The sequence below is a fragment of the Chrysochloris asiatica genome, unplaced genomic scaffold (genome assembly GCF_000296735.1).
Source record: "Chrysochloris asiatica unplaced genomic scaffold, ChrAsi1.0 scaffold00033, whole genome shotgun sequence".
Classification (NCBI taxonomy): domain Eukaryota; kingdom Metazoa; phylum Chordata; class Mammalia; order Afrosoricida; family Chrysochloridae; genus Chrysochloris; species Chrysochloris asiatica.
Window position 1 is genome coordinate 15,062,947 of NW_006408551.1, and position 25,138 is coordinate 15,088,084.

General features: G+C 39.7%; 1 protein-coding gene across 1 annotated transcript in view; it reads right to left on the reverse strand.

Moving 5' to 3' along the window:
- WIF1 (WNT inhibitory factor 1) overlaps nucleotides 1-16,127 on the reverse strand; it is a 123,396-nt gene extending 107,269 nt beyond the window's left edge. Inside the window, 2 exon segments of the mRNA XM_006859523.1 lie at nucleotides 15,269-15,408; nucleotides 15,980-16,127. Coding sequence (XP_006859585.1) covers nucleotides 15,269-15,408; nucleotides 15,980-16,127 — 288 coding nt within the window.
- Nucleotides 16,128-25,138: the final 9,011 nt, after the last annotated feature.

The following is a 25,138-nucleotide window of genomic DNA, read 5'->3' on the forward strand; positions in this document are numbered from 1 at the left end:
ACAGCTGAGTGTCTTGATCCAGAAAATAATGAATTTCTGGATTCTCCTGCAAATTCCCCAGCTATAAACTCTCCGAACCTCCAAACATACCTTTACATGTTATGGGTGAACACAATCAAAGAATATCAAAAATTTCCAGCAATCTTTTGAAGCCCATTTACTAGAACAGACTCTCACAGAGCATATGTTATGAACAAAGGACAAACAACTGCCTAGAGAAAGAACTGACAATGGAAAAGAGGTGACTACACTCCTGGTTTAACTGCTCTTGGCCAAGACTTAGATTGTGCCTTGGGGGTAAACCATGATTAAGAACCAATTCCATGCTCTTGAGAAAATTAGAAGCTGACTGGAGAGGCAGATATACAAACAGATCATTTAAATAATTCCTGGTAAGTGGTATTATACAAGTACTGAGTTATTCATAGGCTATAATGAGAGTAGTTCAGATTTAACTATGAGTTAGTCACTCAAAAACATGGTTTTTAGGGAAAGGAATGGATTTGCCAGGCACAGAGACAAAAAATAGAATTGTCTGGGTTCCTAGTAGTTGAGTATAGCTCAGGTGTACTGTGCAAAGGAAGAAGTAGAGAGATAAGCAGGAGCTAGGTCCTAGAAGTTCTGATCCATCATGTGAAAGCATCTGCAACAAAACCTGTAGGCATTAGTCAGTTGATGAAAAGGGATAAGACAAAGGACAACAGTGTCAGAATCACATGTGTAGATCACACCACTGGCAGAGTGGAAATAGCTTGGAAGAGACCTTGTCTGCAAAATCAGGGATGAAGACAAAGAAAGAAAATTAAGTATTTAGGAAGTAAAATCTGAAAGCTTTGGTAATTGTTGTTGTGAGGTGCCATCAAGTCAGCAGAAGAAAAGAAACACTGCCAGGTCCTGAATCATCCTCACAACAGTTGTCATGAGCCCATTGTTGCTGCCTCTATGATAATCCATCTCACTGAAAGTCTTCTTCTTCTTCACCGACCCTCCACTTTACCATGCATGACGCCCTTCTCCAAGGACTGGTTCTTCTTGACATGTCCAAAGTACAAGAGACAAAGTCTTGTCATTGTTTCCAAGGAGCAATCCAGCTGTAATTCTTCCACAACAGATTTGTTTGTTCCTCTGGCAGTCTATGGCCTATTCAGTATTCTTTTCCAACACCATAATTCAAATGCATCAATTCTTCTACAGTCTTCCTCATTTTCTAAATTTAACATGTATATGAGGCAAGTGAAAATGCCATGGCTTAGGTCAGGTGCCCCTTAGTCCTCAAAGTGATATTTAATAACTTAAAGAGGTCTTTCGAAGCATATTTTCCCAATGCAATACATAGTTTGGTCATTGTTGCTATTTTAAGTGCCATCGGATCAGCTCCGACTCAGCAACCCTGTAGAGGGTTTTGTGGTGGTGGTGTGCTATCTAGTCAGTTGCAACTTGTAACAATCCTGTTGACAGGAGCAGAAAGCCTCATCTTTCTCCCATGGAGCAGCTGGCTGGTGGATTCAAACTGCTGGCCTTGTGGTTAGCAGCCCAACATGTAATCCATAACACCACCAGGACTCCTGTAAAGGGCTTATGAGGCTTTAAATCTTTGCAGGAGCAGAAAGCCTCATCTTTCCCCCACAGATCAGCATGTGGTCTTGAACCATGGACCTTGTGGTTCAGTCCAATGCTTACTGTATGGAGCCAGAATACTTCATTTTCTCCATTCTCTGTTTCATTAACTTGGCATTAAACCTGTTAGCCTTTCACCCTCCCCCTCATTTTTGCTTCAAGATCTTAGATTTGAGTCCCCTATGCCTAAAATATACTTTTATCAGATTCCTGCGTAGCTTGCTCCCTCTCTTCCTCCATATATTAGATCAAGTGTCAACCCCTTGCAAGTCTTTTCCTGATTTTCATCTCTAGAACAGCATCCTCCCCTTCACTCTTGGTCTCCTTCTCTGCCGTATATTTCTTCTTGTCACTTAAAACAATTGATGTTGTTGTTAAGTGCCATTGAGTAGATTCCGACCCATAGCGATCCTGTGTAGGGTTTCCAAGGAGCAGCTGGTGAGCTTGAACCACCAACATTGCAGTTCAAATGACTTTGCAGTCTGGCACATTAACCCACAGCGCCACACTAAGACCCCTGATAGTACTTCATTATATTTGGATTTTAATTGTTTGACTCCCATTCTGAGCTCATGAGAACAACAAGGACTTTATGCTGTTTCCCATATATCTTCAGATCCTGCAACAGCTCTTGACACAGAGTAGACAGTTGATAAATATTTGCTGGATGAATGAACATATGAAGTAGGTCCCATTTCACAGGACAGGCAATAGAGACACACAGAACAGAGGACACACAACTGATAAGTAGCAGAGCTGGGATTCCAAACCTAGACAATCTGGACCCAGAGCCTGATAGGTCTGTAATAGAGATATGAACATAGTTCTCTGGGAAGACAAAGGAGAAAATGGCCAATTTTGAGTGAAGTTATTTTTTCTCCAGTTATTTGAAGAAGGATTGAAAGGAGAAAAAAGAAATAATAACCGAACAGGGACTTAAAGAACGCCAGAAGTACATTTTAGGCATAGGGAACTCAAGTCTAAAGGCTTGAGGCTTTTAAACTAGTAAGGTAGAGAAGAAGCGAGCGTCACAAAGGCAAGGGAGTTTTGAAAATGCACTCTGGGAAAGGCTAATGGTTCCTTAGGTTGGGACTTGGCATGTAAAGGGAGAATTTGGGGGTGGGAAAGGGGAGAAGAGGCTGGACAGTTGGTAAAGTCTCAATGGAGAAATGCTTCAGTTCAAGGAAAGGTCTTAGGTCTCAATTCTTTTTTTCTATGAGAAAAACAATTTACATTATCTCTAAATCCCCTTCAAATTATCAAATGATTCTTTCTCTTAAGTGACCCACATGTCTGTCAGCTTGTCGTACTGTGGTGACTTGAATATTGCTGTGACATTGGAAGGTACGTCACGGATGATTCAAATGTCCACAAGCAGGGTTGTGCTTAGTGGACAGGTTTCAGCCGACTAAGAACAGCATAGGAGGAACTAGGCAGTCCACGTCTTAGGGATTAGCCACTGATATGAATATGACGATGAACAGCAGAAAGCATTGCCTGATACAGTGCCAGAAGATGAGCCCCCTCGGTTGGAAGGTATTAAAAATACCACTGAAGAAAAACTGCCTCCTCACACTAGAGTCAACCTTAATGATGTGGATAGAGCAAAGCTTTGGGGATCTTCAGTTGCTGTTGGGAAACAATGCAAAATGAGAAGAAACAGCCGTAAATATCCATTAATAATCAGAATATGAAATGTAGGAAGTGTGAACCTAGGAAAACTGGAAGTCATTAAAAATGAAACAGAATGCAAAAAGATCAATATATTAAGCATTAGTTAGCTGAAATAGACATATATTGGCTATTTTGAATCAGATACTCATATAACTTACTATGTCAGAAACGACAAATTCAAGAGGAATGGCATCGCATTCATCTTCAAAAAGAACATTGCAACATCTGTCTTGAAGTGCAATGTTGTCTGTGATAGGATAGCATCTCTACGCCTAAAATGAGGACCAGTAAATACAACTATTGGAGTGCTGGTGTGGCAGAGTGGGCTAGTGTGTCAGACTGCAGTCATTTGAACTACAAGGTCAGTGGTTCAAGCTCATCAGCTGCTCCTTGGAAATCCTATACAGGTTCGCTATAGGTCAGAATCAACTCAATGGCACTTAACAACTACAACAACAAATACAACTATTATTCACATTTACACACCAAACACCAAAACCAGTGATGAGGAAATTGAAGGATTCTACTAGCTTCTTCAAGGAACTCTGTTTGCATAGTAGTTATGAGTTGGGCTGCTAATCTCACAATCAGCAGTTCAAAACTACCAGCAGGTCTGCGGGAGAAAGACAAGGATTTCTGCTCCTATAAAGACATACAGCCTTGGAAACCCTATACAGAGTCACTATGAGTTGGAACCGACTCCACAGCACACTACCACTACCAATAACAACTTCTTCATAGAACCCTGGTGTGACACTGTAGGATAAGCACTGGACTGCTAAGTGAAAGATCGGTGGTTCAAACCCACAACTGGCTCCTCAGAAACCCTATACTACAGTCAAGTCCTGATGCCATATAAGGCCCTCAAAATCATTTGGTCTGGCACTATCAAGGCAACCGCAGTTCTAGCCAGCACATTAGGGGTGAGTTAATTAAATGCTTGACCAAATACAGCAGGCTAATTTTAAAGCTGATAATTCTGTATGGCCCATGAATGATGTTATAAACTTGGCAGAAAAAAGGTTCCCCACCTCTGCTATACAGGTTCACTATGAGTTGGAACCCACTTGACAGCACTTAATGATAACAACAGCAACCAATTTATTCAGTCTGAAGTTGATCATTCCATTAAGATGCATTGATCCATTATTGTGTACAATGTATTATCCTTTATGCACAAGTTGGAAACAAAGAGGAGGGATAGGTAACTGGAAAATACGGTTTTGGTGATAGAATTTACACTTGAGATTCAATGATAGAATTTTGCAACACCAATTATTTGTTCATTGCAAATACCTTTTTTCAACCTCATCTACAGCTACTATACACATGGATCTTGCCAGCTGGAATACACAGGAACAGATTGACTACATCTGTGGAAAAAGACGATGGAGTAGCTCAGTGTCATCAACCAAAACAAGGCCTGTGGAACAGGCAATGGTTCAAATGCAAATTCAGGCTGAAGCTGAAGAAAATTAAAACAAGTTCACAAGAGCCAAAATACAGCCTTGAGTTATATCCCACCTGAATTTAGAATTCATCTTAAGAAGAGATTTGACACATTAGTCACTAATGACTGAAAATCCGAAGAGTTGTAAGAGGGCATGAAGAACATCATACATGCAGAAAATAAAGGTTGTTAAAAAGACAGTGAAGAAAGAAAAGACCAAAATAGAAGTCAGAAAAGACTCTGAAACTCGCTCTTGAGTTCTTTCAGGTATTAAAACAACTAAAAGAAATAAGGAGATAAAGAACTAAGCAGGAATTTTCAAAGGGAAGCTTGAGAAGACAAAGTAAAGTATTATAATGAAATGTGCAAAGACCTGGAATTAAAAAGCCAAAAGGAAAGAGCATGCTCAGCATTTTACAAGCTGAAAGCACCGAGGAGCAAAATCAAGTCTCAGGTTGCAATACTGAAAGATTCTATGGGCAGAATATTGAATGATGCTGGAAAAGGAAGCACCAAGAGATGATGAAAGGAATATACAAAGTCACTGTATGGAAAAGAATTGATTGATGATCAATCATTTCATGAGGTAGCATATGGCCAATTTGTTGAAGGAATAAGTCTAAGCTGCACTGAAGGCACTGATGAAAAACAAAAACAAAGCTCCAGGAATTGACAGATTACTTACAGAAATGCTTCAACAAACTGATACAGCACAGGAGGTGTTCACTAGTCTATCCAAGAAGTCTAGAAGGCATCTACCTATCTAACCTATTGGAAGAGACTCTTACTGGTGCTCATTCCAAAGAAATACGGAATCATGGAACAAGATAAAAAATTTTGCTGAAGATAATTTAAAAAATGGATGCAGCAGTACACCAACAGAGAGCTACCAGAAATCCAAGCTGAATTCAAAAGAGAACATTGAATGAATGATACCATTCTGTAAAAGCAAAGAATACCAGAAAGATATTTAGTTGTGCTTCATTGATTATACAAAGGCATTCCACTATGTGGATCATAACCAACTATAAACAACATTGCAAAGAATGAGTATTCCAGAACACTTAATTGTGCTCAGGAGGAGGCTGCACATAGACCAAAAGGCAGTCATTAGAACAAAACAAGGGTATGATACTGAATGGTTTAAAATCAAGAAAGGTATGCGCCAGGGTTGTATCATTTCACCATACTTATTCAATCTGTATGCTGAGCAAATAATCCAAGAAGATGGATTATATGAAGAACACAGCAACAGGATTAGAGGAAGACTCATTAATTAACAACCTGCGATATGCAGATGATACAAATTTGCTTTCTGAAAGCTAAGAGGGCTTTAAATATTTACTGATGAATATCAGAGTACAGCCTTCAGTATGGATTGCACCTCAGTGTAAAGAAAACAAAAATCTTCACAATTGGACCAATAAATGATATCATGACAAGTGGAGAAAAAATTTAAGTTGTCAAAGACTTCATTTTGCTTGGATCCACAATCAATGCTCATGGAAGCAGCAGTCAAGAAATCAAACAATGTATTGTCCTAGGCAAATCTACTGCAAAAGTCCTCCTTAGTGTGTTTCAAGAGTCCTGGTGTGGTGCTGTGGGATATATCACTGGACCACGGGGTCAGTTTGAACTATAAGGTCAGTAGCTCAAACCCATCAGCACTTAACAACAACAGTGTGTTACACAGCAAAGATATCAGTTTGAAGTCTAAGGTGCGCCTGACCCAAGCATGGTATTTTCAATCACCTCTTAATGCTTGTGAAATTTGGACAATGAATAAGAAATGGCATAGAAGAATTGATGCATTTGAATTATGGTGATGGAGAAGAACATTGAAAGTACCATGGACTGCCAGAAGAACAGACGAATCTATCTTGAATGCCTCTTAGATATAAGGATGGTAAGACTTCGTCTCTCATTCTTTGGATATGTTGTCAGGAAGTATCAATCCCTGTAGAAGGGACACAAAAGGAAGACCCTCAATGAGACAGATTCACACAGTGGCAGCAACAATGGGCTTAAACATAACAATTGTGAGGATGGTGTAGGACCCTGCAGTGTTTCGTTTTGTTGTGCATAAGGTCGCTATGAGTTGGAGCCAACACCGTGGTACCTAATAACAAGACTATGAGCTCCCTGAAGGCAAGAACTGCATTTATTCATGTCTGTATATTCTGTGCCTAGTTTAATGTCTGTGTTTACTGAGTGACTGAGTTCAAGTCAGGCAGAAAAGCTGAACGGGAGAAGTATACCTCAACTACCGTCTTACTCCTAGGGTGGCAAATGTGACAAGTTGGCTAAATTACAGCAGCAAACGAAGACCTAATATGACAAGGTCTCCTCCACAGATCCCATAACAGGATAAAGGATATTTTTACTAGACTCTGAATCCCAAAAGTTTTGCCCTTATAACACCCATTCTATTCATCAGGGACATTAAATTTCAATGAGTTTAACCCAAAGTAAAAATGTCTTATTGAGTATCATTCCTTTCCACTTCACCACAATAATTTTAAACATTCTTATTTGTGCAAGCAATTTCAAGTCAAGAATAAACACAGACGATATCGGTACTGGATTTGTTTACGTGCCTTTACACCACCGTGTGAGGAAGACATGATGGAATTTACATCGATGCCATATAAATCGCTATAGAACCAGATGTGGCTTACAAGGTGCCTTGTAACTCATCTCCTCTAAGCAATAAAGCTGTTTTCTTTCTCTCTTTTTTTTTTTTTTTCTGGCAAAAGTTTGAGAAACTTACTGCTGTTTTCTATCAACAGATGCAACAGATGGCTGGCACATGCCTGCTTTGCTCAATGAAATTGGCTTTCTGCAGAAATACTCTTTGATCCCTAGTGGCATGTCCACAACACCACAACGCAAAATACCACTGCATAACAGAATCTAAACATTAAAGGTTTAAAGCTGTGCTTTTGATATGAGCACCTCCTTAAAAAAAAATCATGCCCACAGTATATAAACATATTCACATTCCCACTTTGAAACAGTGGAACAGGGGTCAGAAAATGAAGCATTTCCTCCATTTGGTGACATAAAACCATCACAAAGGTATGATTGTGAACCCCAGCAGTGCCAAGGTATGCACACACTTGGGCTATAACTTCCAAAGCAATCATAACTCTATTAGGAAAAAATGTGGACAGTCCACATTATGGGATTTAAATAACGATCGTAATAAGTATTGTCGCAACTTCAGGTTTGGGAGGAGGTGTTTAAGGGTGTTTGTCAGTTCCTTTGAAGATGGAGAGATGGAGAGGAAGTACTTGAATCAACATTCACCGTCTATTGTTTTTCTTTGATTTTTGTCAAGAGGAGAAAGGAAGTTAAAAAATTTTTTTTGAGCACAGGTCTCTTTAACTCAACCAGGAAATTTGAGACTGCTAACTTTAGCCCATTTAATGGGACCCATGTTACATAATATCAAAACACAAGTTTGATAAAACAAGCTGTCTGGCATTCTAGGGACATTTTAATGATGGAATTGGATTATCTAGTTGATGTAACAGAAATATGTAAGTAGAATGAATCTTTTTCTTTTTTAATTAGCAAAAATATGAGCCAGTTGTCAGAAAAATGGTCTGTTTCAGACTTTCCTTTTTCCTAATAATATTTTCCTCGGTCCTGGTGTGGTGTTGTTGGCTAATGCACTGGATTGCAGAGTCCACTTGAACTGGGAGACCTGCAGTTCAAGTTCACCAGCTGCTCTTTGGAAACACTTTACAGAGTCGCTATGAGTCAGAACCTGACTCGACTGCACTTAACAACAACAATGATAACAACAAAGGAGCTGAATTTGGATGTTACTGACTGGAGTCATTCACATAGGGTCACTAAGATACACGGCAAAGGCCTCTAGCTTTTCTTATATTGGATGTTGTGTTGGTTCTTAAATTTTCTGGCAGGTTTCAATAATTTAAGATGTTTCTTTTAATCGCTAGGGACTTAATAGAGGTCATGGACTTATTGATAATTGCCTTCGCAAGTTGGAAAATGTTTCACTTGATACAGTTATCTTCAGTATACTTAATATTATTCTCTTTTTTTTGGTCATTATACACAAAAACAAAGAAATAGCTTCTGCAATTTTATCCAATAAAGTCAACTTTTCTCCACAAAAGATCACACATGATCTCCCACTCCTTTAGTTGAACTCCCAGTCCTCAGAGCAACAGACAAAATTCTCTGTTTCCTTCCCTGTGTCTACAGCAACAGTTCTATAAAGTTTTTCTTTTAAGTATCTTGAAATTGAGAAAAATAAAGCTATATACTGACTTCTAGTGGTTATAAAAATTCTGCACATTATGCACAATAAAAAGCTTCCTCTATGATCTAGGCTTATGGTAGGGATGGCTAGAGTGTGCTTAGTAATCTAGGTGGTGGGTTTGAAGCAAAAATTGACCAGTTATCTCCACCCAGATAATTTGTATTCCAAAAACGGAAATTTTATCCCAACTTTTGCCAACCATGCAATCCCAGAAAAACAGGCCTTTGGTCCCAAGGAGGTTATCGAACTAATACAGATGGCTCAGCAAAACTCCCTTATCACTGCTAAAAGTGTAAAAAGAGATGCCCTATTAGCTAGGTAGTAGAGTCATAGTCCCTTAGCATTTTACTATGCAATCATTATTAAGACAAACTCTATATAATGGCATAAATATATGACTGGTGAGCTTGAACCACTGACCTTGAGGTTCAAATTGACTTTACAGCCCAGTGCATTAACCCACAATGCCACACCAGGACTCCAAATCAACAGTTGTTGTTTTTAAGTGCCATCGAGCTGGTCTCGACCCATAGGAATCCTGTATAGGGCTTCTGAGGAGCGGGTGGTGAGCTTGAACCGCCAACCTTGAGGTTCAAATTGACTTTACAGCCCAGTGTATTAACCCACAGTGCCACACCAGGATGCCAAATCAACAGCTGTTGTTGTTGTTAAGTGCCATTGAGTTGGTCTCGACCCATAGCGATCCTGTATAGGAGCAACTGGTGAGCTTGAACCGCTGACCTTGTGGTTCAAAACGACTTTGCAGTCCAGCGCATTAACCTGCAGCACCACACCAGGACTCAAATCAAGAATGGTGGTGATGGTTATGTGCCGTGGAGTCAGTTCCGACTTACTAAAATTCAGATTTGTTGAACAAAACTTTTCATTAAATTTTGATATAAAAGCTATTGTGTTTAGAAACAATCAGTTTTCCAAATAAAATGCTTAATTAGTGCCTAGTTTAGAAAACCAAATTGTTGCTCATGGTGCCTACCTAAATGTAATCTCTCATATGTGGGGGACAATGTGAATAAGGCTTGCCTTATTGAAAAATACCATTAAAATGTTATAAAAATAATAAAGAATATCTTCCCTAGTATCTAAAAACCCTTTGAACCTCTTCTGTGGAAAACTTTGTCTCATCTGAAAGCCTTGAGAAAGAATATATCAGAAAATAAGCATTTTAAAATAGGAAATAAAGAGGCGGTAAGGTTTTATGTGGAAAATGACCATTGCAGGAGGAGGCAGGGGACCAGGTAAAGTGATTTCTGGCAGGAAAGCCTTTTAAAGTGGGTTCTTACGAACTTTAAATGAAATTAGCAAATAAGAATAAGAGAATTATATAAGCACTACTAAATCCTTTGGGTATCATGTTGCTGTTATTAAATGCCATTGAGCCAGTTCCAACTCATAGCAATTCTGTTAGGGTTTCCAAGGTTTTAAATCTTTGCGGGAACAGAAAACCTCATCTTTTTCCAGCAGAGAGCTACGATAATTTGTTTCGCTGTATTTGTTTTCTATTTTTTTTTTTTCTATTCTGAGTGATTGTTGTTATTAAGTGCTGTCTTTTTAAATCCTAGCAATCCTTTTTAGGGTTTCCGAAACTATACATCTGTAAGAGAACAGAAAGTCTCATTTTTCTCCCATGGAGTAGCTCGTGCATGGGCTTGAACCGCTGACCCTGTGGTTTACAGTTCAGTCTTCATCGTGCAGTCACTGTACTCCCTTGTTGAGTGATTATATAACATAAAAATGTTGCTGCTGCTGCTGGTGGTGTTTGTATGTTGTCTAGTCAACTCCGACTCCAAGGCTGAACACCTCATCCTTCTCCCGCAGACCAGCTAGTGGATTCAAACTGCTGACCTTGTAATTAGCAACCCAATGCTTAACCCACTTCACCACCAGAACATTATGTACTTTGAAACCTGAAAGTACAACTTTTCACACACATTTAATGAAAAGTAACATGTCAAATGACAAGTAACCTATAATTCTAAAAATTGCATATCAGAAAGTAATATATGCTGCTCTTCAGAAACCCTAGACAGGGTCATTATGGGTCGGAATCGACTCAACAGCATTTAACAACAACAAACAAGGTAACCCATTGATGGATATGACACCTTTGTTGTCTGCCTATTTTGTAATGGAATCAAATACAATATATGGCTACAGACTATTCTACCTACTTGATTAATGAACATCTTTCCATGATATAAAATAGGTATCAACAATATCTTTATTAATGCTCTTGCACTCTTCTATGTAAGTCACTGTCACATGACCTCTTGTTGTTGTTAAGTGCCATTGAGTCAGTACCGACTCATAGCGACCTTATGCACAGCAGAATGAAACACTGCCCGATCCTGGGCCAACCTCACTTGAGTCCATCGATGCTGCCACTTGGCCAATCCATCTCATTGGGGGGCTTCCTCTTTTTCTCTGACCCTCCACCGTACCAAACATGAACATGATATCCTTCTCCAGCAATTGGTCCCTCCTGACAATATGTCCAAAGTATGAGAGACATGACCTCTAGGTTGTATCCATTTTTTACTTTTATAAACACAATGACGAGGAACATTCTTGAACAAAATGTTTCATACATATCCACAATTATTCCCTTAGGATGAATCTCTGGAAGAAAAAAATTTCCAGTCAAAGGATCTTTATCAAGTCTTTTGCCATCCTAATCGAATTGCCCTGCAAAAAGGATACTATTATACCAGCAATATGTAATCACACACATATCTCAGCATTCTAAAAGCACTTTTAAAAAAAACTGGCAAGGCTGATGTGGAAGAGTTAGTACCACTCTGACTTTTACTTGCATTTGTATGAAGTAGAACATGAAATGTATTTAAAATATGCTCAACACCACTTTGGATTAATAGACTAATAATTTATGGGAAGTAAGATAGCACCTTCAGTCCTGAAGTTCTACCTATTGCCCAAACTTAGTTTACCATTTCATTAACTAGCTGTAAGTTGGGCTTGCTGTTGCTGCTGTCATTAAGTGCCGTCAAGGAGCAGCTGGTAGATTTGAACTGCCAGCCTTGAGTTTTGCAGTCCAGCGCTGATCCACAGTGCCACACAAAACACCTACATGTTTGATATTATTTGGATGAAATAATTAGGTTGTGGCATGAGATTTTCATTTTCCATGTAAGTGTTTTGATGTGGTTTAGCTTTAGCCAGAATGCCTTCCAAAATACTTAATTGGTGAACTGAAGTCATTATTTTTTCCCAGCTTCAAAATTTCCATGCATTTAAAATATTATGATGCTGTTATAATCACAAATGCTATTGAGTGAAATCAATCACATTTAAACAATGTTTTAAAACGTCTTGCTGTTTGGGATAGTAAAGACCCTTCTTGCCCCCTTCTACCAAAAACAGACATCAAATTGCATGTACCTCTCCAAAGCAGAAAACCTCTCCAGAGCAGACAGAGCAGAAAAAGAAGGTAACTTAATTGAGATGCTAAAGTTGCCCGCATGAGAAGACAGTCCACATGGACAACCAATACCTAAGCAGGAGATAAAAAGGAGCCCTGGTGGTGTAGTGGGTTATGTGTTGAGCTGCTAACTGCAAGATCATCAGTTCGAATCCACCAGCTGCTCTGTGGGAGAAAAGGACGACTTGATGCTCCCCTAAAGATTTGAAGCCTCAGAAATCCTATGCTGAGCTGCTATGAGTTGGAACCAACTTCATGGCAACATAGCAGCGGCAGCAGCAAGCTGGAGAGGAAAAGAACGATGCTAGAGGCCCCAGCTCCATGCCAGTTAGACAATCTTTTCTAACACCCGTAAAGAAATAGTCCTGAGATTGTTTGATATGTCAGCTCATGTTCCACTCAGCAATATGCCATCGTTTGCAAACATGTACCACACAACTGGGGAGAAATGTGGAATTTAAGCTTTTTCTTCTAATTCTATTCTTCAGAAGAAAAACTCATATAGCAAAAGTTACTAAACCTGCAGACAGTTTCTGCTTCTCCTATAATCATATTTTTTCAAGTGGGGGAGGGGTGCAATTCAGACTCCCTCTAATGGTACTTATGGAACCATAAAAGTATGGTTCAAAATGCTCTTCTTAAAAATACACAATTAAGGTTGAGATCATTCTGACATGCGGTCACCTACAAGTAAATAGATGCAGGTGAGAATAAAAGGAGCTCATTAAAGGCCACTCATTATTTTATTACTGATTTCACTATATTCCAATTTAATAACACTATCTACAAAGAGGGTATTAGGAAGAAAATTAATAATTACACTATTGTTATTGTTGTTAAGAGCTGTTGAGTCAGTTCTGACTCATAGTGACCCTGTATAGGGTTTCCAAGGAGTGGCTGGTGAGCTTGAACCATTGACCTTGCAGTTAAAACCAACCTTGTAGTCCAGTGCATTAGCCCACAGTGCCCCTATAGAGCAACAGAAATCTCAGTTAACTTGTCTGCAAAATGGAAGTATAGATGACCTTAATGGCATGAAGTTAGTCCATTGAAAATGTTTATTTTTTTATGACAAAACAATGGAAATACGAAAAGTCTGTATATGATCTACTTCAGAAGAGGAAAAAAAGGATACAGACCTGAGGAAAATCAGACAGAGCTATAGCTAGCCCCATTCTGTAACAGGTAATTATTGTTATTAAGTGCCTTGGAGTTGGTTCATGGAGTTGGTTCCAACTTGTAGTGACCCTATATAGGGTTTCTGAGAAGCAGCTGGTGGGTTTGAACTTCCAATCTTGTAATTCACAGTACAGTGCTTATAACAGGTAATTGTTGTTGCTAAATGCCATCCAATAGGTTTCAACCCATAGCAATCCTAGATAGGATTTCCAAGGAGTATCTGGTGAGTTTGAACCACTGATCTTGCAGTTCTAACTGACCTTGTGGTTGAGTGCTTATCCTACGGTACCACACCAGGACTACAACAAGTAACTGTGGTGGTGATTAAGTGCCACTGAGTCGCTTCTGACTCAGGGTTTCGGAGGAGTAGCTGGTGAGCTTGAATCACCGACCATAGGGTTTAAACTGACCTTGCAGTCCAGCGCATTAACCCGCAGTGCCACACCAGAACTCCAATTGTTGTTGTTAACGTGCCATCGAGTCAGTTCTGACCCATAGTGACCCTGTATAAGGTTTCCAAGGAGCTTCTAGTGAGCTTGAACCGCCAACCGTGCAGTCCAACCAGCTTTGCAGTCTGGCGCATTAACCCACAGGGTCATACCAGGACTCCAGAACTCCAATTAGAGGGTACCAAAGTGGTTTCTCAGTTCAAAATAGCTACTTTTTATAAGTGTGTTCTAGATCGAGTTTTCCATGAATATAACCATTTAAGTGATTTTTGAATTGAAAGTCCCCAAAATGTGATTTTAATTACAATGATATTCATAGTAGACACATTTTACCAACTAATGAACAAAATATTTCATTACTTACCAGTTGTCCTCTAGAATAAATTTTCCAATTGCACAAAAGAAATTAAACTCACATAAGCATTTATTCTCTCTCTCTTTCCAAAATTAGAGGTTATGTTATACTGAAAAAATACAAAACGTAGCATACAAAAGATGTTAATGTGCTAAGGACAAAAGGATTGTTTCTTCATAAAATTGAATTGTAGTTTCCTTTTTCCCATATGAAAACATTTAAACTGGTAGTTTCAAAAAAAAAATTCATAGCCTGAAATATTTTACAAACTTTCTCAGATAACACTCTTTTGAGTCTGTGAACTTCTACCAGAAATATATAGTGATCATGTTCTAGTGAAAAACACTTAGCATGCCAATTTTTTGTACAATGTCAAAAATACTTAATACTTTATAAAATTTGTTGTAAAGTAAAAATAATGTCACAAGTGGTCATCATGTAATATGGGGGAAAATCTTTTAAATATTGTTAAATTTCAATGTTAGGGATCACAGTAACCAGAAATGTTGGTCTTTGAGTTCTTTGTAATTCCAGCAGCCTGAAGACATTGAATCTTATCAAAATAGTGAGTTTGGACACAATGTTTTTCTTTTTCATTTGAGATCTTGAACTTATATGAGAACTCTAAATAAATGGAAATCCATTCATTATTTGCTTTGAGGAGCAGATGAAAAAGTACTCTTTAGGATGTATCAGACTAATATTATACAATATCATGTCCATTTATCATCAAGCAGTGGAAATATCAAAGGGTAATTTTCTAGACCTTTTTTTTTAAACTATCAGCACTTACCTGGCCTGCAGCTTGCCATGTAAAATTCATGGAATGGATATTCACAGGAATAGCTGGCATTCTCTGTTGTGCTTTTCTGAAATCGTGTGTAAAGGGGGCCATTTTCCCCTCTGAAACAATCAGGATATCCTCTTCAAATCCTGTTTTTAAGAAACAAACAAAACTATGAAACTGGTGGACTTGAGAGAATCCAAACCAGAAGTTGCAAAAAGAAAACCGAAGAATCAGCATGGACCATTTCTTTGCAGAAAACACCTGCCCTTGGCACCCACCATGACACTGAGGTTTCATCTTCCTCCGCACGTGATAAGTTAACGGATGCAAACAAATGCTGGAGTCACCTAAAAACGTAGTTTGTACAAATAACATAGCCAGAACGCTAGTTTAACTTTGGTTTCTAGAGAGAGAAATTTATAAACTTTCAAATTCGGGGGGGGGGGGTGGGGGGGGGGGAGGGGAATTTTAGGGAGGGAAAGAATCTTCTTTGAAATTAAGTTTTGAAAACATAACTTTGGTTTCTAGAGAGAGAAATTTATAAACTTTCAAATTCGGGGGGTGGGGGTGGGGGGGACGGAGGGGAATTTTAGGGAGGGAAAGAATCTTCTTTGAAATTAAGTTTTGAAAACATATCCTGCATTCCTCCTTTAACAGAAGAGCGAGTGGAGAGAATGAAGGCACCGCAGGACTGGATGCCGGGCGCGGGCGCCTTACCTATGAGCACTCTCGCCTGGTGAGCATCGATCCACAGGTACAGACTCTCCTCCCGCGGCTGCCCGGCCCCCTCCCGCAGCACCAGTAGGCAAGGGAGGATGCTCCAGAGGTGGAGCGCAGCGGCCGGGAAGACGCTTCTACGGGCCATGGTTCACGGGACCTCCTCGCTGGTGGCGCTCGCTGCTGCAACTCCTGCCGCACCTACTCAACCTGCAGCCGTTACGTTCTCCGCTGGACTGCTGCTCCCTAGGCTAGAGCTGTTCCGGCTTAGATGGCTGGGCGTGTAGCCTCAGTGACGAGGGAGTCTGGGAGAGACCGAGGAGGGAAGGAGGGAGGGCACAGGAGATGAGCGGGAGTGAGCTGGGCAAGAGGTGGGGGCGCTGGAGGGAAAGGGTGAGGCAGAGGCAGAAGACTGGCAAAGGAGAAAGCGAGGCAGAGTAGGAGATGCCAGCACGAATCGCGAAACCAGTGGTCGGGCAGAGGGTTAAATACAGGGGGAGAGGAAGAGCGCAAAGAGCCCACGCGAGCGGGGTGAGAGCGAGTGGGACCCGCGAGCCTCAAAGGGAGCCACTGGGGGGCGCTATGGGGCCGCGCGGGGCGGGGCCGCGCGTAGACCCTCCAAGGCCTCTCACAGAGCGGGGTGGGAGAGTGCACGAAAGGTCCTCAAAGGGACTCTTGGGACTCCGTCGCTGAGGCCAGGGGAAGCATGGGAGGAGGAAATGGGGTGAAAGGAGGAAGAACCAGGGTTTAATTGAGCTCTGCTGGTGATGATGAAGACGGAGATAATTCCCATTTTTATCCTGGTGCTAAGCGAAGGCGCGTTTTCGGTCTCGTTGTCCTTTGTTTTTCATCATACCTCTCGCTCAGCAAATCTTACTTACCCTTTCTGCTCCGTTCCAACTACACTGATACTTTGTGTTAAAACCTGGAAGGGAGTCGTCTAATAGTGCCCTGGTTGCTGCGCTCTACTTGGCTGAGAGCAGGTCGTTTATTCTGCACTTGCCGGACACCCTGGAGCTCACTGTCCCTGCTAAGCCGGCAGCGACTTGGAAGTTTGGTGACCCTAGATGACAAGTCATACCCGACGGCAGTGGTGTCACTAGGTGAAGTGCAGGGGTATAGACACTGTCATCAAAATGATTGTCTATACAACTTTAGTGCAGTGTTTCAGCAGAATTTTTTTTTAATAAACATATCCCTATCGTTAGTTATAACAACATTATTCGTAAGTCCAGTTTATATGTATCAATCACTACACATACAGGCTAAAACTTCTCTAATTTACTTTTTTGAACCTTCTAATGCATGCCTGTCAGAGCTGTCATTATTAGCCAGTTACAATGATGCTTCTAATCTTGCGGTGCCGTTTGCACACTTAGAAGCACACGCTGCTGTTTTCATTGCTGCTGGGTGTTTTTAATAGTAGCTGATTTTATCAAATTTTCTGGTGTGTTCGCTACAATATTGTGATAAATAGTTATTTTTGAACTTATATCAATAATTTTTTTGAGAATGAAATAATAATAAAAGGCGAGAAAAGGAGAAAAAAAAATCTAACTTTTCCATTCAGTTAGTAATGGGGAGCATGGTGACTCTGTAGGATAAGCACTAGCCTGGAAACCATGAGGTCAGTAGTTCGAGCCCACCAGCCGCCACGGTACTTGAGAAAGATAAGACTTTCTGCTTTCCCAAAGATTTACATACAGCCTTGGAAACTATGAGTTGGAACTGATCCCACTGAATTTAACAAGAGCAGTTACTAGTAATGTTGTAACTGATACTGTAATTCAATGTAGAAAGATTTTACAAACAAAGTGTGTTGTATAATCTCAGAATTTTTACCTTTAAGAACTTTATAACTACATTTACTGCGTATTGTTTTATAATTAAAATTGATAATAAACTTATATGCATAACAATTATTGATTATATAACTGATAACTAAATAAGAAATTGGCAGCTTAAATATAGAGTGGGAGAAATACTACTTATGTTTGGTGATACATATTTAGAATATAACTTAAATCTTAAATTCAGGGGTTTTTTAGTCGCTTAAAAGTATCTTTTTAAAAATCACTATCTTGCAAATATATATAATATTAAGGAAATAGTCATAGTTTAACTTTGAATTATGATTTTAAGAAATTGTTGTTGTTGTTGTTATGTGCCGTGGAGTCAGTTTCAACTCATAGCGACCCCGTACAGGGTTTCCGAGACTGTAAATCTTTACGGGAGCAGAAAGCCTCATCTTTCTCCCACGGAGCAGCTGGTAGTTTCAAAACTGCTGACTCTGAGGTTAGCAACCCGATTCGTAACCACTACGCTACCAGAGCTCCTTTTACAAATTAGTAGCACATTAAAATTTTAATATTGCTAGTTGTTTATATCACTAGTATTGTCATTACATTTAGTGACGTTTGGGAATTAGGATTTACAAATAAACATTAGTACAAAACCAATCCTACGGATTCTGTGTGATCTGGTACAAAACGATGTCCGAGGGGGTTGGGGGTGGCAGCGGCCACACCATCAGTTACCTAACTGTGTGATGCTAACCTTAATGCCTCCGCTGCCTGACCACGTGGGATGTGGTTCCCCAAAGTCATGATTATCTCCATATTTGCTAGTGTTTCAAGAAACTTGGACATACTCACAAGTATTGAAATCTCAGGGTGCTTAACTGTAAGACCAAGACTCTGGCCTTGATGTCTACTTAATTCCTTGGATGCACGGGGAGAAAAATAGTTGTTGTTTTTTTACTCAGTTGCAAAAGGGTTTTCAAAGCCTTGGTAAGTTTTCAGCCTAAGAAAAGATTTGTTTACTTCTCTTTGTTCTTTACCACCCAGCTGCTACAACAAATGCCCCACAGACTGAGTGTTTGGGTTTAGGCATGGTGTTTCTCCTTCTCTTTTATAGAGTAGTAGACACCACAAGAGGGAAAATAAACAGAAACAGCAGACGAGAAGCTGGACATGTGCACTGTTATTGTTGTTGTTAAGTGCTGGTGATGCAGTTCTCACTCATAATGATCCTGTATAGAGTTTCCAAGGAGTGGCTGGTGAGTTTGAACCACTGACCTTGCTGTTAGCAGTCCCCACAAGGGACATGTGTACTAAGAGGAATAATTTTAGGTCATAAAACAAAACAAAACAAAAAACAAAGTATGGATTTCTACTAACAAAATCTTTTCAGTTATACAACCTTTTGGTCTGTGTTGTTGTTGTTATGTGCCGTGGAGTCAGTTCTGACACATAACGACCCTGTATAGGGTTTCCAAAGAGCAGCTGGTAAGCTTGAGCCACCGACTTTGCAGTTCAAATGACTTGAAGTCTGACGCATTAGCCCACAGCGCCACACTTTGGTCTGTAGTTATGATTAATTTGAATTTGCTAAATCTTAATAAAAATATGTTTTAAGTATTTAAATATCTCTTTTCAGTTGTTCTATTTACAGCCTCGGAAACCCTGTACAGGGTCAATATGAGTCGGAACCAACTCCGCAGCACATAACAACAACAACATACAATCACCAGCTTACAAATGCCTGACTATGGTACAATTTATAGACCATACTTACAAACAAACCTATAAAGCTTAGTATGTGAAAATTTTAAGGTATGCTTGTCTGCAACAACAAACAGGTGTTACTTTGTAATGAGGAATCCTGGTGTGGCACTGTGGGTTAATGAGCTGTACTGAAAAGTCGGTTTGAACTACAAGTGCGATTCAAGTTCACCAGCCCTTCCTCAGAAACCCTATAACAGGGTTGCTATGAGTCAGAACCGACTCCATATAACTATATTATATTCAAGGTGTTTCAGTGTATCTGAAAGTGTTTCTTTCATTTTTTTATGCATTGAAAGGCACACAAACATTTGACTAGTTGATATTAGATACAAACTTAATCTCACTATTCCAATTTACATACCCATGCCACTTACAGACAGGTTTAGGAAAAGAACTCATTTGCAATCTGGTAACTCTTGGAGACCCTATATGTGCAGAGTAGAACCGCTCCATAGGGTTTTCAAGGCTGTAACTTCTCAGAATGAGCTCACCAGGCCTGTCTTGTGAGATGCCTCTGGGTGAGTTCCAACCTTCAACCTTTTGGCTAGTTGCTGTTGCTAAGTGTCATTGAGTCGGTTCCAACTCATAGCGACCCTGTATAGGGTTTACAAGGAGTGGCTGGTTGAGTTTGAATCGCAGAACTTGCAGTTCAAACAAACTTATGGTTCAGTGCTTATCCCACAGTGCCACACCAAGACTCCTTTGGCTGGTAGTCCAAATTCTTTGTGCCTCTCAGTATTGTTGTTGAGTGCTATTGAGTTGGTGCTGAGTCATAGAGACCCTGTATAGAATTTCCAAAGAGCAGCTGGTAGGTTGAAACTGCTGACCTTGTGGTTCAAACAGACCTTGTGGTCCAGTGCTTTATTTAACTGACAAAGAAAAAGGCTCAGAAAAGGTGAGGTAACATAATTGTAGTTGTTCAGCTAGCAAACAGCAAAGATAAGGTTCAATTCTCAGGCACTCTTATTTTAAAGCCCATTAGCCATGTTTAGGAGTAGTGGTGTAGCTCTGTAGGATAAGCACTGGACTGCTAACTACAAGATTGGCAGTTCAAACCCACCATCCTCAGAAATCCTACACAAGGTCGCTATGAGTCAGAACCGACTTAATGGCCCTTAACCACAACAGCCCCATGTTCTAACTCACAGTGATCCTATCTATGCACAACACAGCAAACACTGCCCCATCCTGTTCCAACCTCATTATGTTTCAGACCATTGTTGTTACCACTCTTCATTCCATCTCACTGGGAACCGTCCTTTTTATCACTAATCCTCCACTTTACTAAGCATAATGTCTTTCTTCAGGGACTGGCCCTTTCTGATATGTCCAAAGTACGAGAAATTAAGTCCCACCATCTTTGCTTCTACTGTTAGCAATTCTGTTGTTGTTAGGTGCCATCAAGTCAGTTCAGACTCATAGGGACCATATGTACAACAGAATGAAACACTGCCTGGTCCTACACCATCCTCTCAATTGATTTGTTACGAATGAGATTTTTAACGTATGAGAGACTAGTCTCACTACCCTGGCTTCTAAGGAACATACTATGGCTGTACTGCTTCCAACACAGATTTGTTTGTTCTTCTTGCCGTACTTGATACTTTCAATATTATTCTTCAACACTACAATTCAAGCATTAAATCTTCTCCAGTCTTCCTTATTTACTGTCCAACTTTCACATGCATATGACACAACTGAAAATACCATGGCTTAGGTCAGGTACACCTTTAGTCCTCACGTGGTGCCTTTACTCTTTAATACTTTAATACTTTACAGAGGTCTTGTGCGGCAGATTTGCCTAATGCAATAAATTATTTGATTTCTTGACAACTGTTTCCATGAGTGTTGATTGTGGATCCAAGGAAATTGAAGTCTTTGACAACTTCAATCTTTTCTCCATTTATTCTGTTATTTATTGATCCAGTGGGGAGGATTTTTGTTTTTAAGTCCTCGGCACTTCCAGCAAGCAAGGTTGTATCATCTGCATATTGCAAATTGTTAATTCTTTAGCCATTCTGATAAATAAATTATAGTTAAGCTGTTTGCATACAAAGCTTCACAAACCATTTTTCCTTAACAAAAAATATTTATTTTGTTTCAAACTTATATGATGTTTTAAGATCTAAAAGGCCATATTTAATATACCCTTAAATGCCACTGTTTAAAATTTCACAACAGAATAGATTTTTTTTTTTCCCTTAGTATAGTTTAAACTTTTATGGCTCTTAGTGCAAGGACGCCCTCTACAGGTTGTTTTAATTAAATACTAATTGAGAAAATTTCACCTTCTTAGAGGGAATAAATTCTCTTCTAATTCAATGCCTTCTGAATGAGATTCTTTGGCAGCAGTTGAATTTTGTGTTTGTGATTATGTTAGTCTATCTTGATTGAGGAAACCCTCCCTCCCAGAGTGTTGGTCCTGTCCTCACTTCTCTTAAGTGGACACTCAGAAACAAAATTTTTTCATTTTAGAGACAAATGCTTTTTTCAAAAAAATCTTGGATTTGAACTCTCGTTTCTTTTAAAAGGAAACAAAGGAACACACATTATATTATACTCCAGTCAACTATTTTCCTGGCTATCAGAACATATCCTTTTAGGGGAAAGATCTCTTTAAGGATTGAGCCAGGCTTGACTCTCCTTTCTGTTGTTAAGAGTCAGAGTAGCTTTTTCATTTAGAATAGAGTTTTGGTTTTAAATCTCTCTACTTCAATAAAAATGTGGCAATATTTATCAGTATGTAATAAAGAGTTAAAAACAATGTGTGAAGAGGTATTAGAAGTCAATTTCATCTAGTTTGAAAATTCTGCCATTTATTTTCCATTCCATTGTGCGTCCTTTTCTTGCATGATTGATTCTCATCAAATAGATTTTTCGGTAATTTCATTCATTCATTAACTCATTCCAAAATTTTTTATTAAACGTCTGTTATGTGTAAGACACTCTCCTAGCATCATCCGGGAAAACATAGGTGGGGAAAACCATCTTGAACCTACATGACAAACAAAGCACATTGGCATTATTAAAATGAGGAAGACAAACACCCAAGTAACCATTATACAAGAATCCCTGGATGGGGCAAATGGTTTAACATCCTGAACTGCTAACTGAAAGATGGGAGATATAAATCCTCCCAGAGATGCCTAATGATCGGCTTCTGAAAAATTAGCCACTGAACATCCTCTAGAGCACAGTTCTATTCTGACATACATGGGATTCCAATAAATCAGAATCAAACTCAACAGCAACTCGTTTCTTATATAATGTTGTTGTTGGTGGTGGTGTTACATGCCATCAAGTTGGTTCCAACTCATAGCGACCCTGTGTGTGGTTTCCAAGGACTGGCTGGTGTGTTTGAACTGCTAACTTTGTGGAACCACTGATATTTGGAATTGTGAACGATTTTAGTTCATTCATTCATTCATAAAACATTTGCTAAGTACCTGATGTTCAGAGAATAGAAAAGTCAATAAAAAAAATCAGTCGCTGATGTCAAAGAGCTCTCTGTCTTATAGAAGAAGGTATAGAGAATGAAAACTAGAAAATGACAAATGCCATGACAGGTAACTGGGGAACTCAGAGAAAAGTCCCTGTTCTGAATTGAACTATGCTCCCTAAAAATACACAGTGTAAATCCTAACCCCTATCAAAACCAACATATTGCATTAGGCAAATCTGCTGCACAAGATCTTTTTAAAGTGTTGAAGGGCAAAGATGTCAGCTTGAGGACTAAGGTGCACCTGACCCAAGCCATGGTGTTTTCAATCACCTCATATGCATGTGAAAGCTGGACAGTGAATAAGGAAGACCATAGAACAATTGATGCCTTTGAGTTATGGTGTTGGAGGAGAATATTGAAAGTGCCATGGCCTGCCAAAAAAACCAATAGATCCATTTTGGAAGAAGTACAGCCAGAGTGCTCCTTGGAGGCCAGGATGGCCAAACATTGTCTTTCATACTTCGGACCTATTGTCAAGAGGGACCAGTCACTGGAGAAGGATATCATGTTTGGTAAGGTGGAGGGTCAGAGAAAAAGACGAAGACCTCCAACAAGATGGATTAGCCAGGTGGCGGCATCAATGGACTCAAGTGTGGCAACAGTAGTGAGGTTGGCCCAGGATCGGGCAGTGCTTTTGTCTGCTGTGCATAAGGTTGTTATGGGTCAGTACCAACTCGATGGCACCTAACAACAACAACCAAAACCAAACCCAGTGCTGTTGAATCCACTGTAACTCATAGTAACCCTAGTAGACAAAGTAGATTTGACCTATATGGTTTCTAAGATCATAAAGCTTCAAAGAAATAGGTTGCCACATCTTTCTCCAATGGAGCAACTGATGGATTTGAACCACAGACCTTCTGGCTAGCAGTCCTATAGTATCAGGACTCCTTGTAACCCCTATACTTTGGTTATAATCCTACTTGGGAATGGGTTTTCTTTGGATTGTTAATGAAGCAGTATTAGTGTAACATGTGTTTTAAGTCAATCTCTTCTAAGATATAAAAGAGTAGATTAAGCAACAGAAATGGTGAAGATAGATGGCAGCTGCATGAAGATCACCAAGAGACCTAGGAACAGAAAAGACACCAGGACCTTCCTACAGAGGCAACAGCGAGAGAAAGCTTTCTCTGAGAGCCAGCCCTTCACCACTTGTCTGTCAATTTGTCATACTTTGGTGACTTGTGTGTTGCTTGGTTACAGAAGGTATGCCACCCGTATGTCACCCATGGTAGGCAGGTTTCCGTGGAGCTTCCAGACTAAGATAAACTAGGAAAAAGAACCTGGCCATCTGCTTCTGTCAGAATTTTCCAATGAAAACCTTATGAACAGCAATGAAACATTGTGTGCTATAGTGCCAGAAGATGACAATCTCATGAGACAATTGGAAGATTGGAAGGCGCTCAAACTATAACTGAGGAAGAATTGCCTCCTTAAAGTAGAGTTGATCTTAATGATGTGAATGGAGGAAAGCTTTCAGGACCTTCATTTGCTGAGGCACAACTCAAAATGAGAATAAAAAGCTGCAAACATCCATTAATCATTTTAATGTGTAATGTACAAAGTATGAATTTAGGAAAATCAGACATCATCAAAACTGAAGTGGAAAGCATAAACATCAATATCCTAGGAATTAGTGAGCTGACATAGACCTAGGGTTACAGGGGCTATGCTCTGAGAATTTCCTTGGGGAAGCTTATCCCATTTACCTGCAAAGCCTGATCTTGTCTCCTCAGACTTTTTTTGTTCCCCACATTCAGAGAACATTGAATAGGAACCTGATTAAAGTGTCTTAAAAACACCAAACTGCCATTCTGACAAGGTATTAAATCAAAGAATGCAGAATTCTTCAGGGGATAGGAGCCAGGGAAACGCTGCCTTCAAAAGTGTATAGACCAAGATGGAGGATACACGTCAAGAAACAATTGCTTCATTTTGATATTTTTGTTTAATAAAGTTTCTATTATTTTGTAGAATCATTTTTTACTTACTCTTTATGTGAATGAGCATAGCTTGTGCCCTCTCAACCCTGCATTTATCTCATAATCCTCTGACCTCCCGTGCTTGAGGCATGAGCAGCCTTCATCCTGC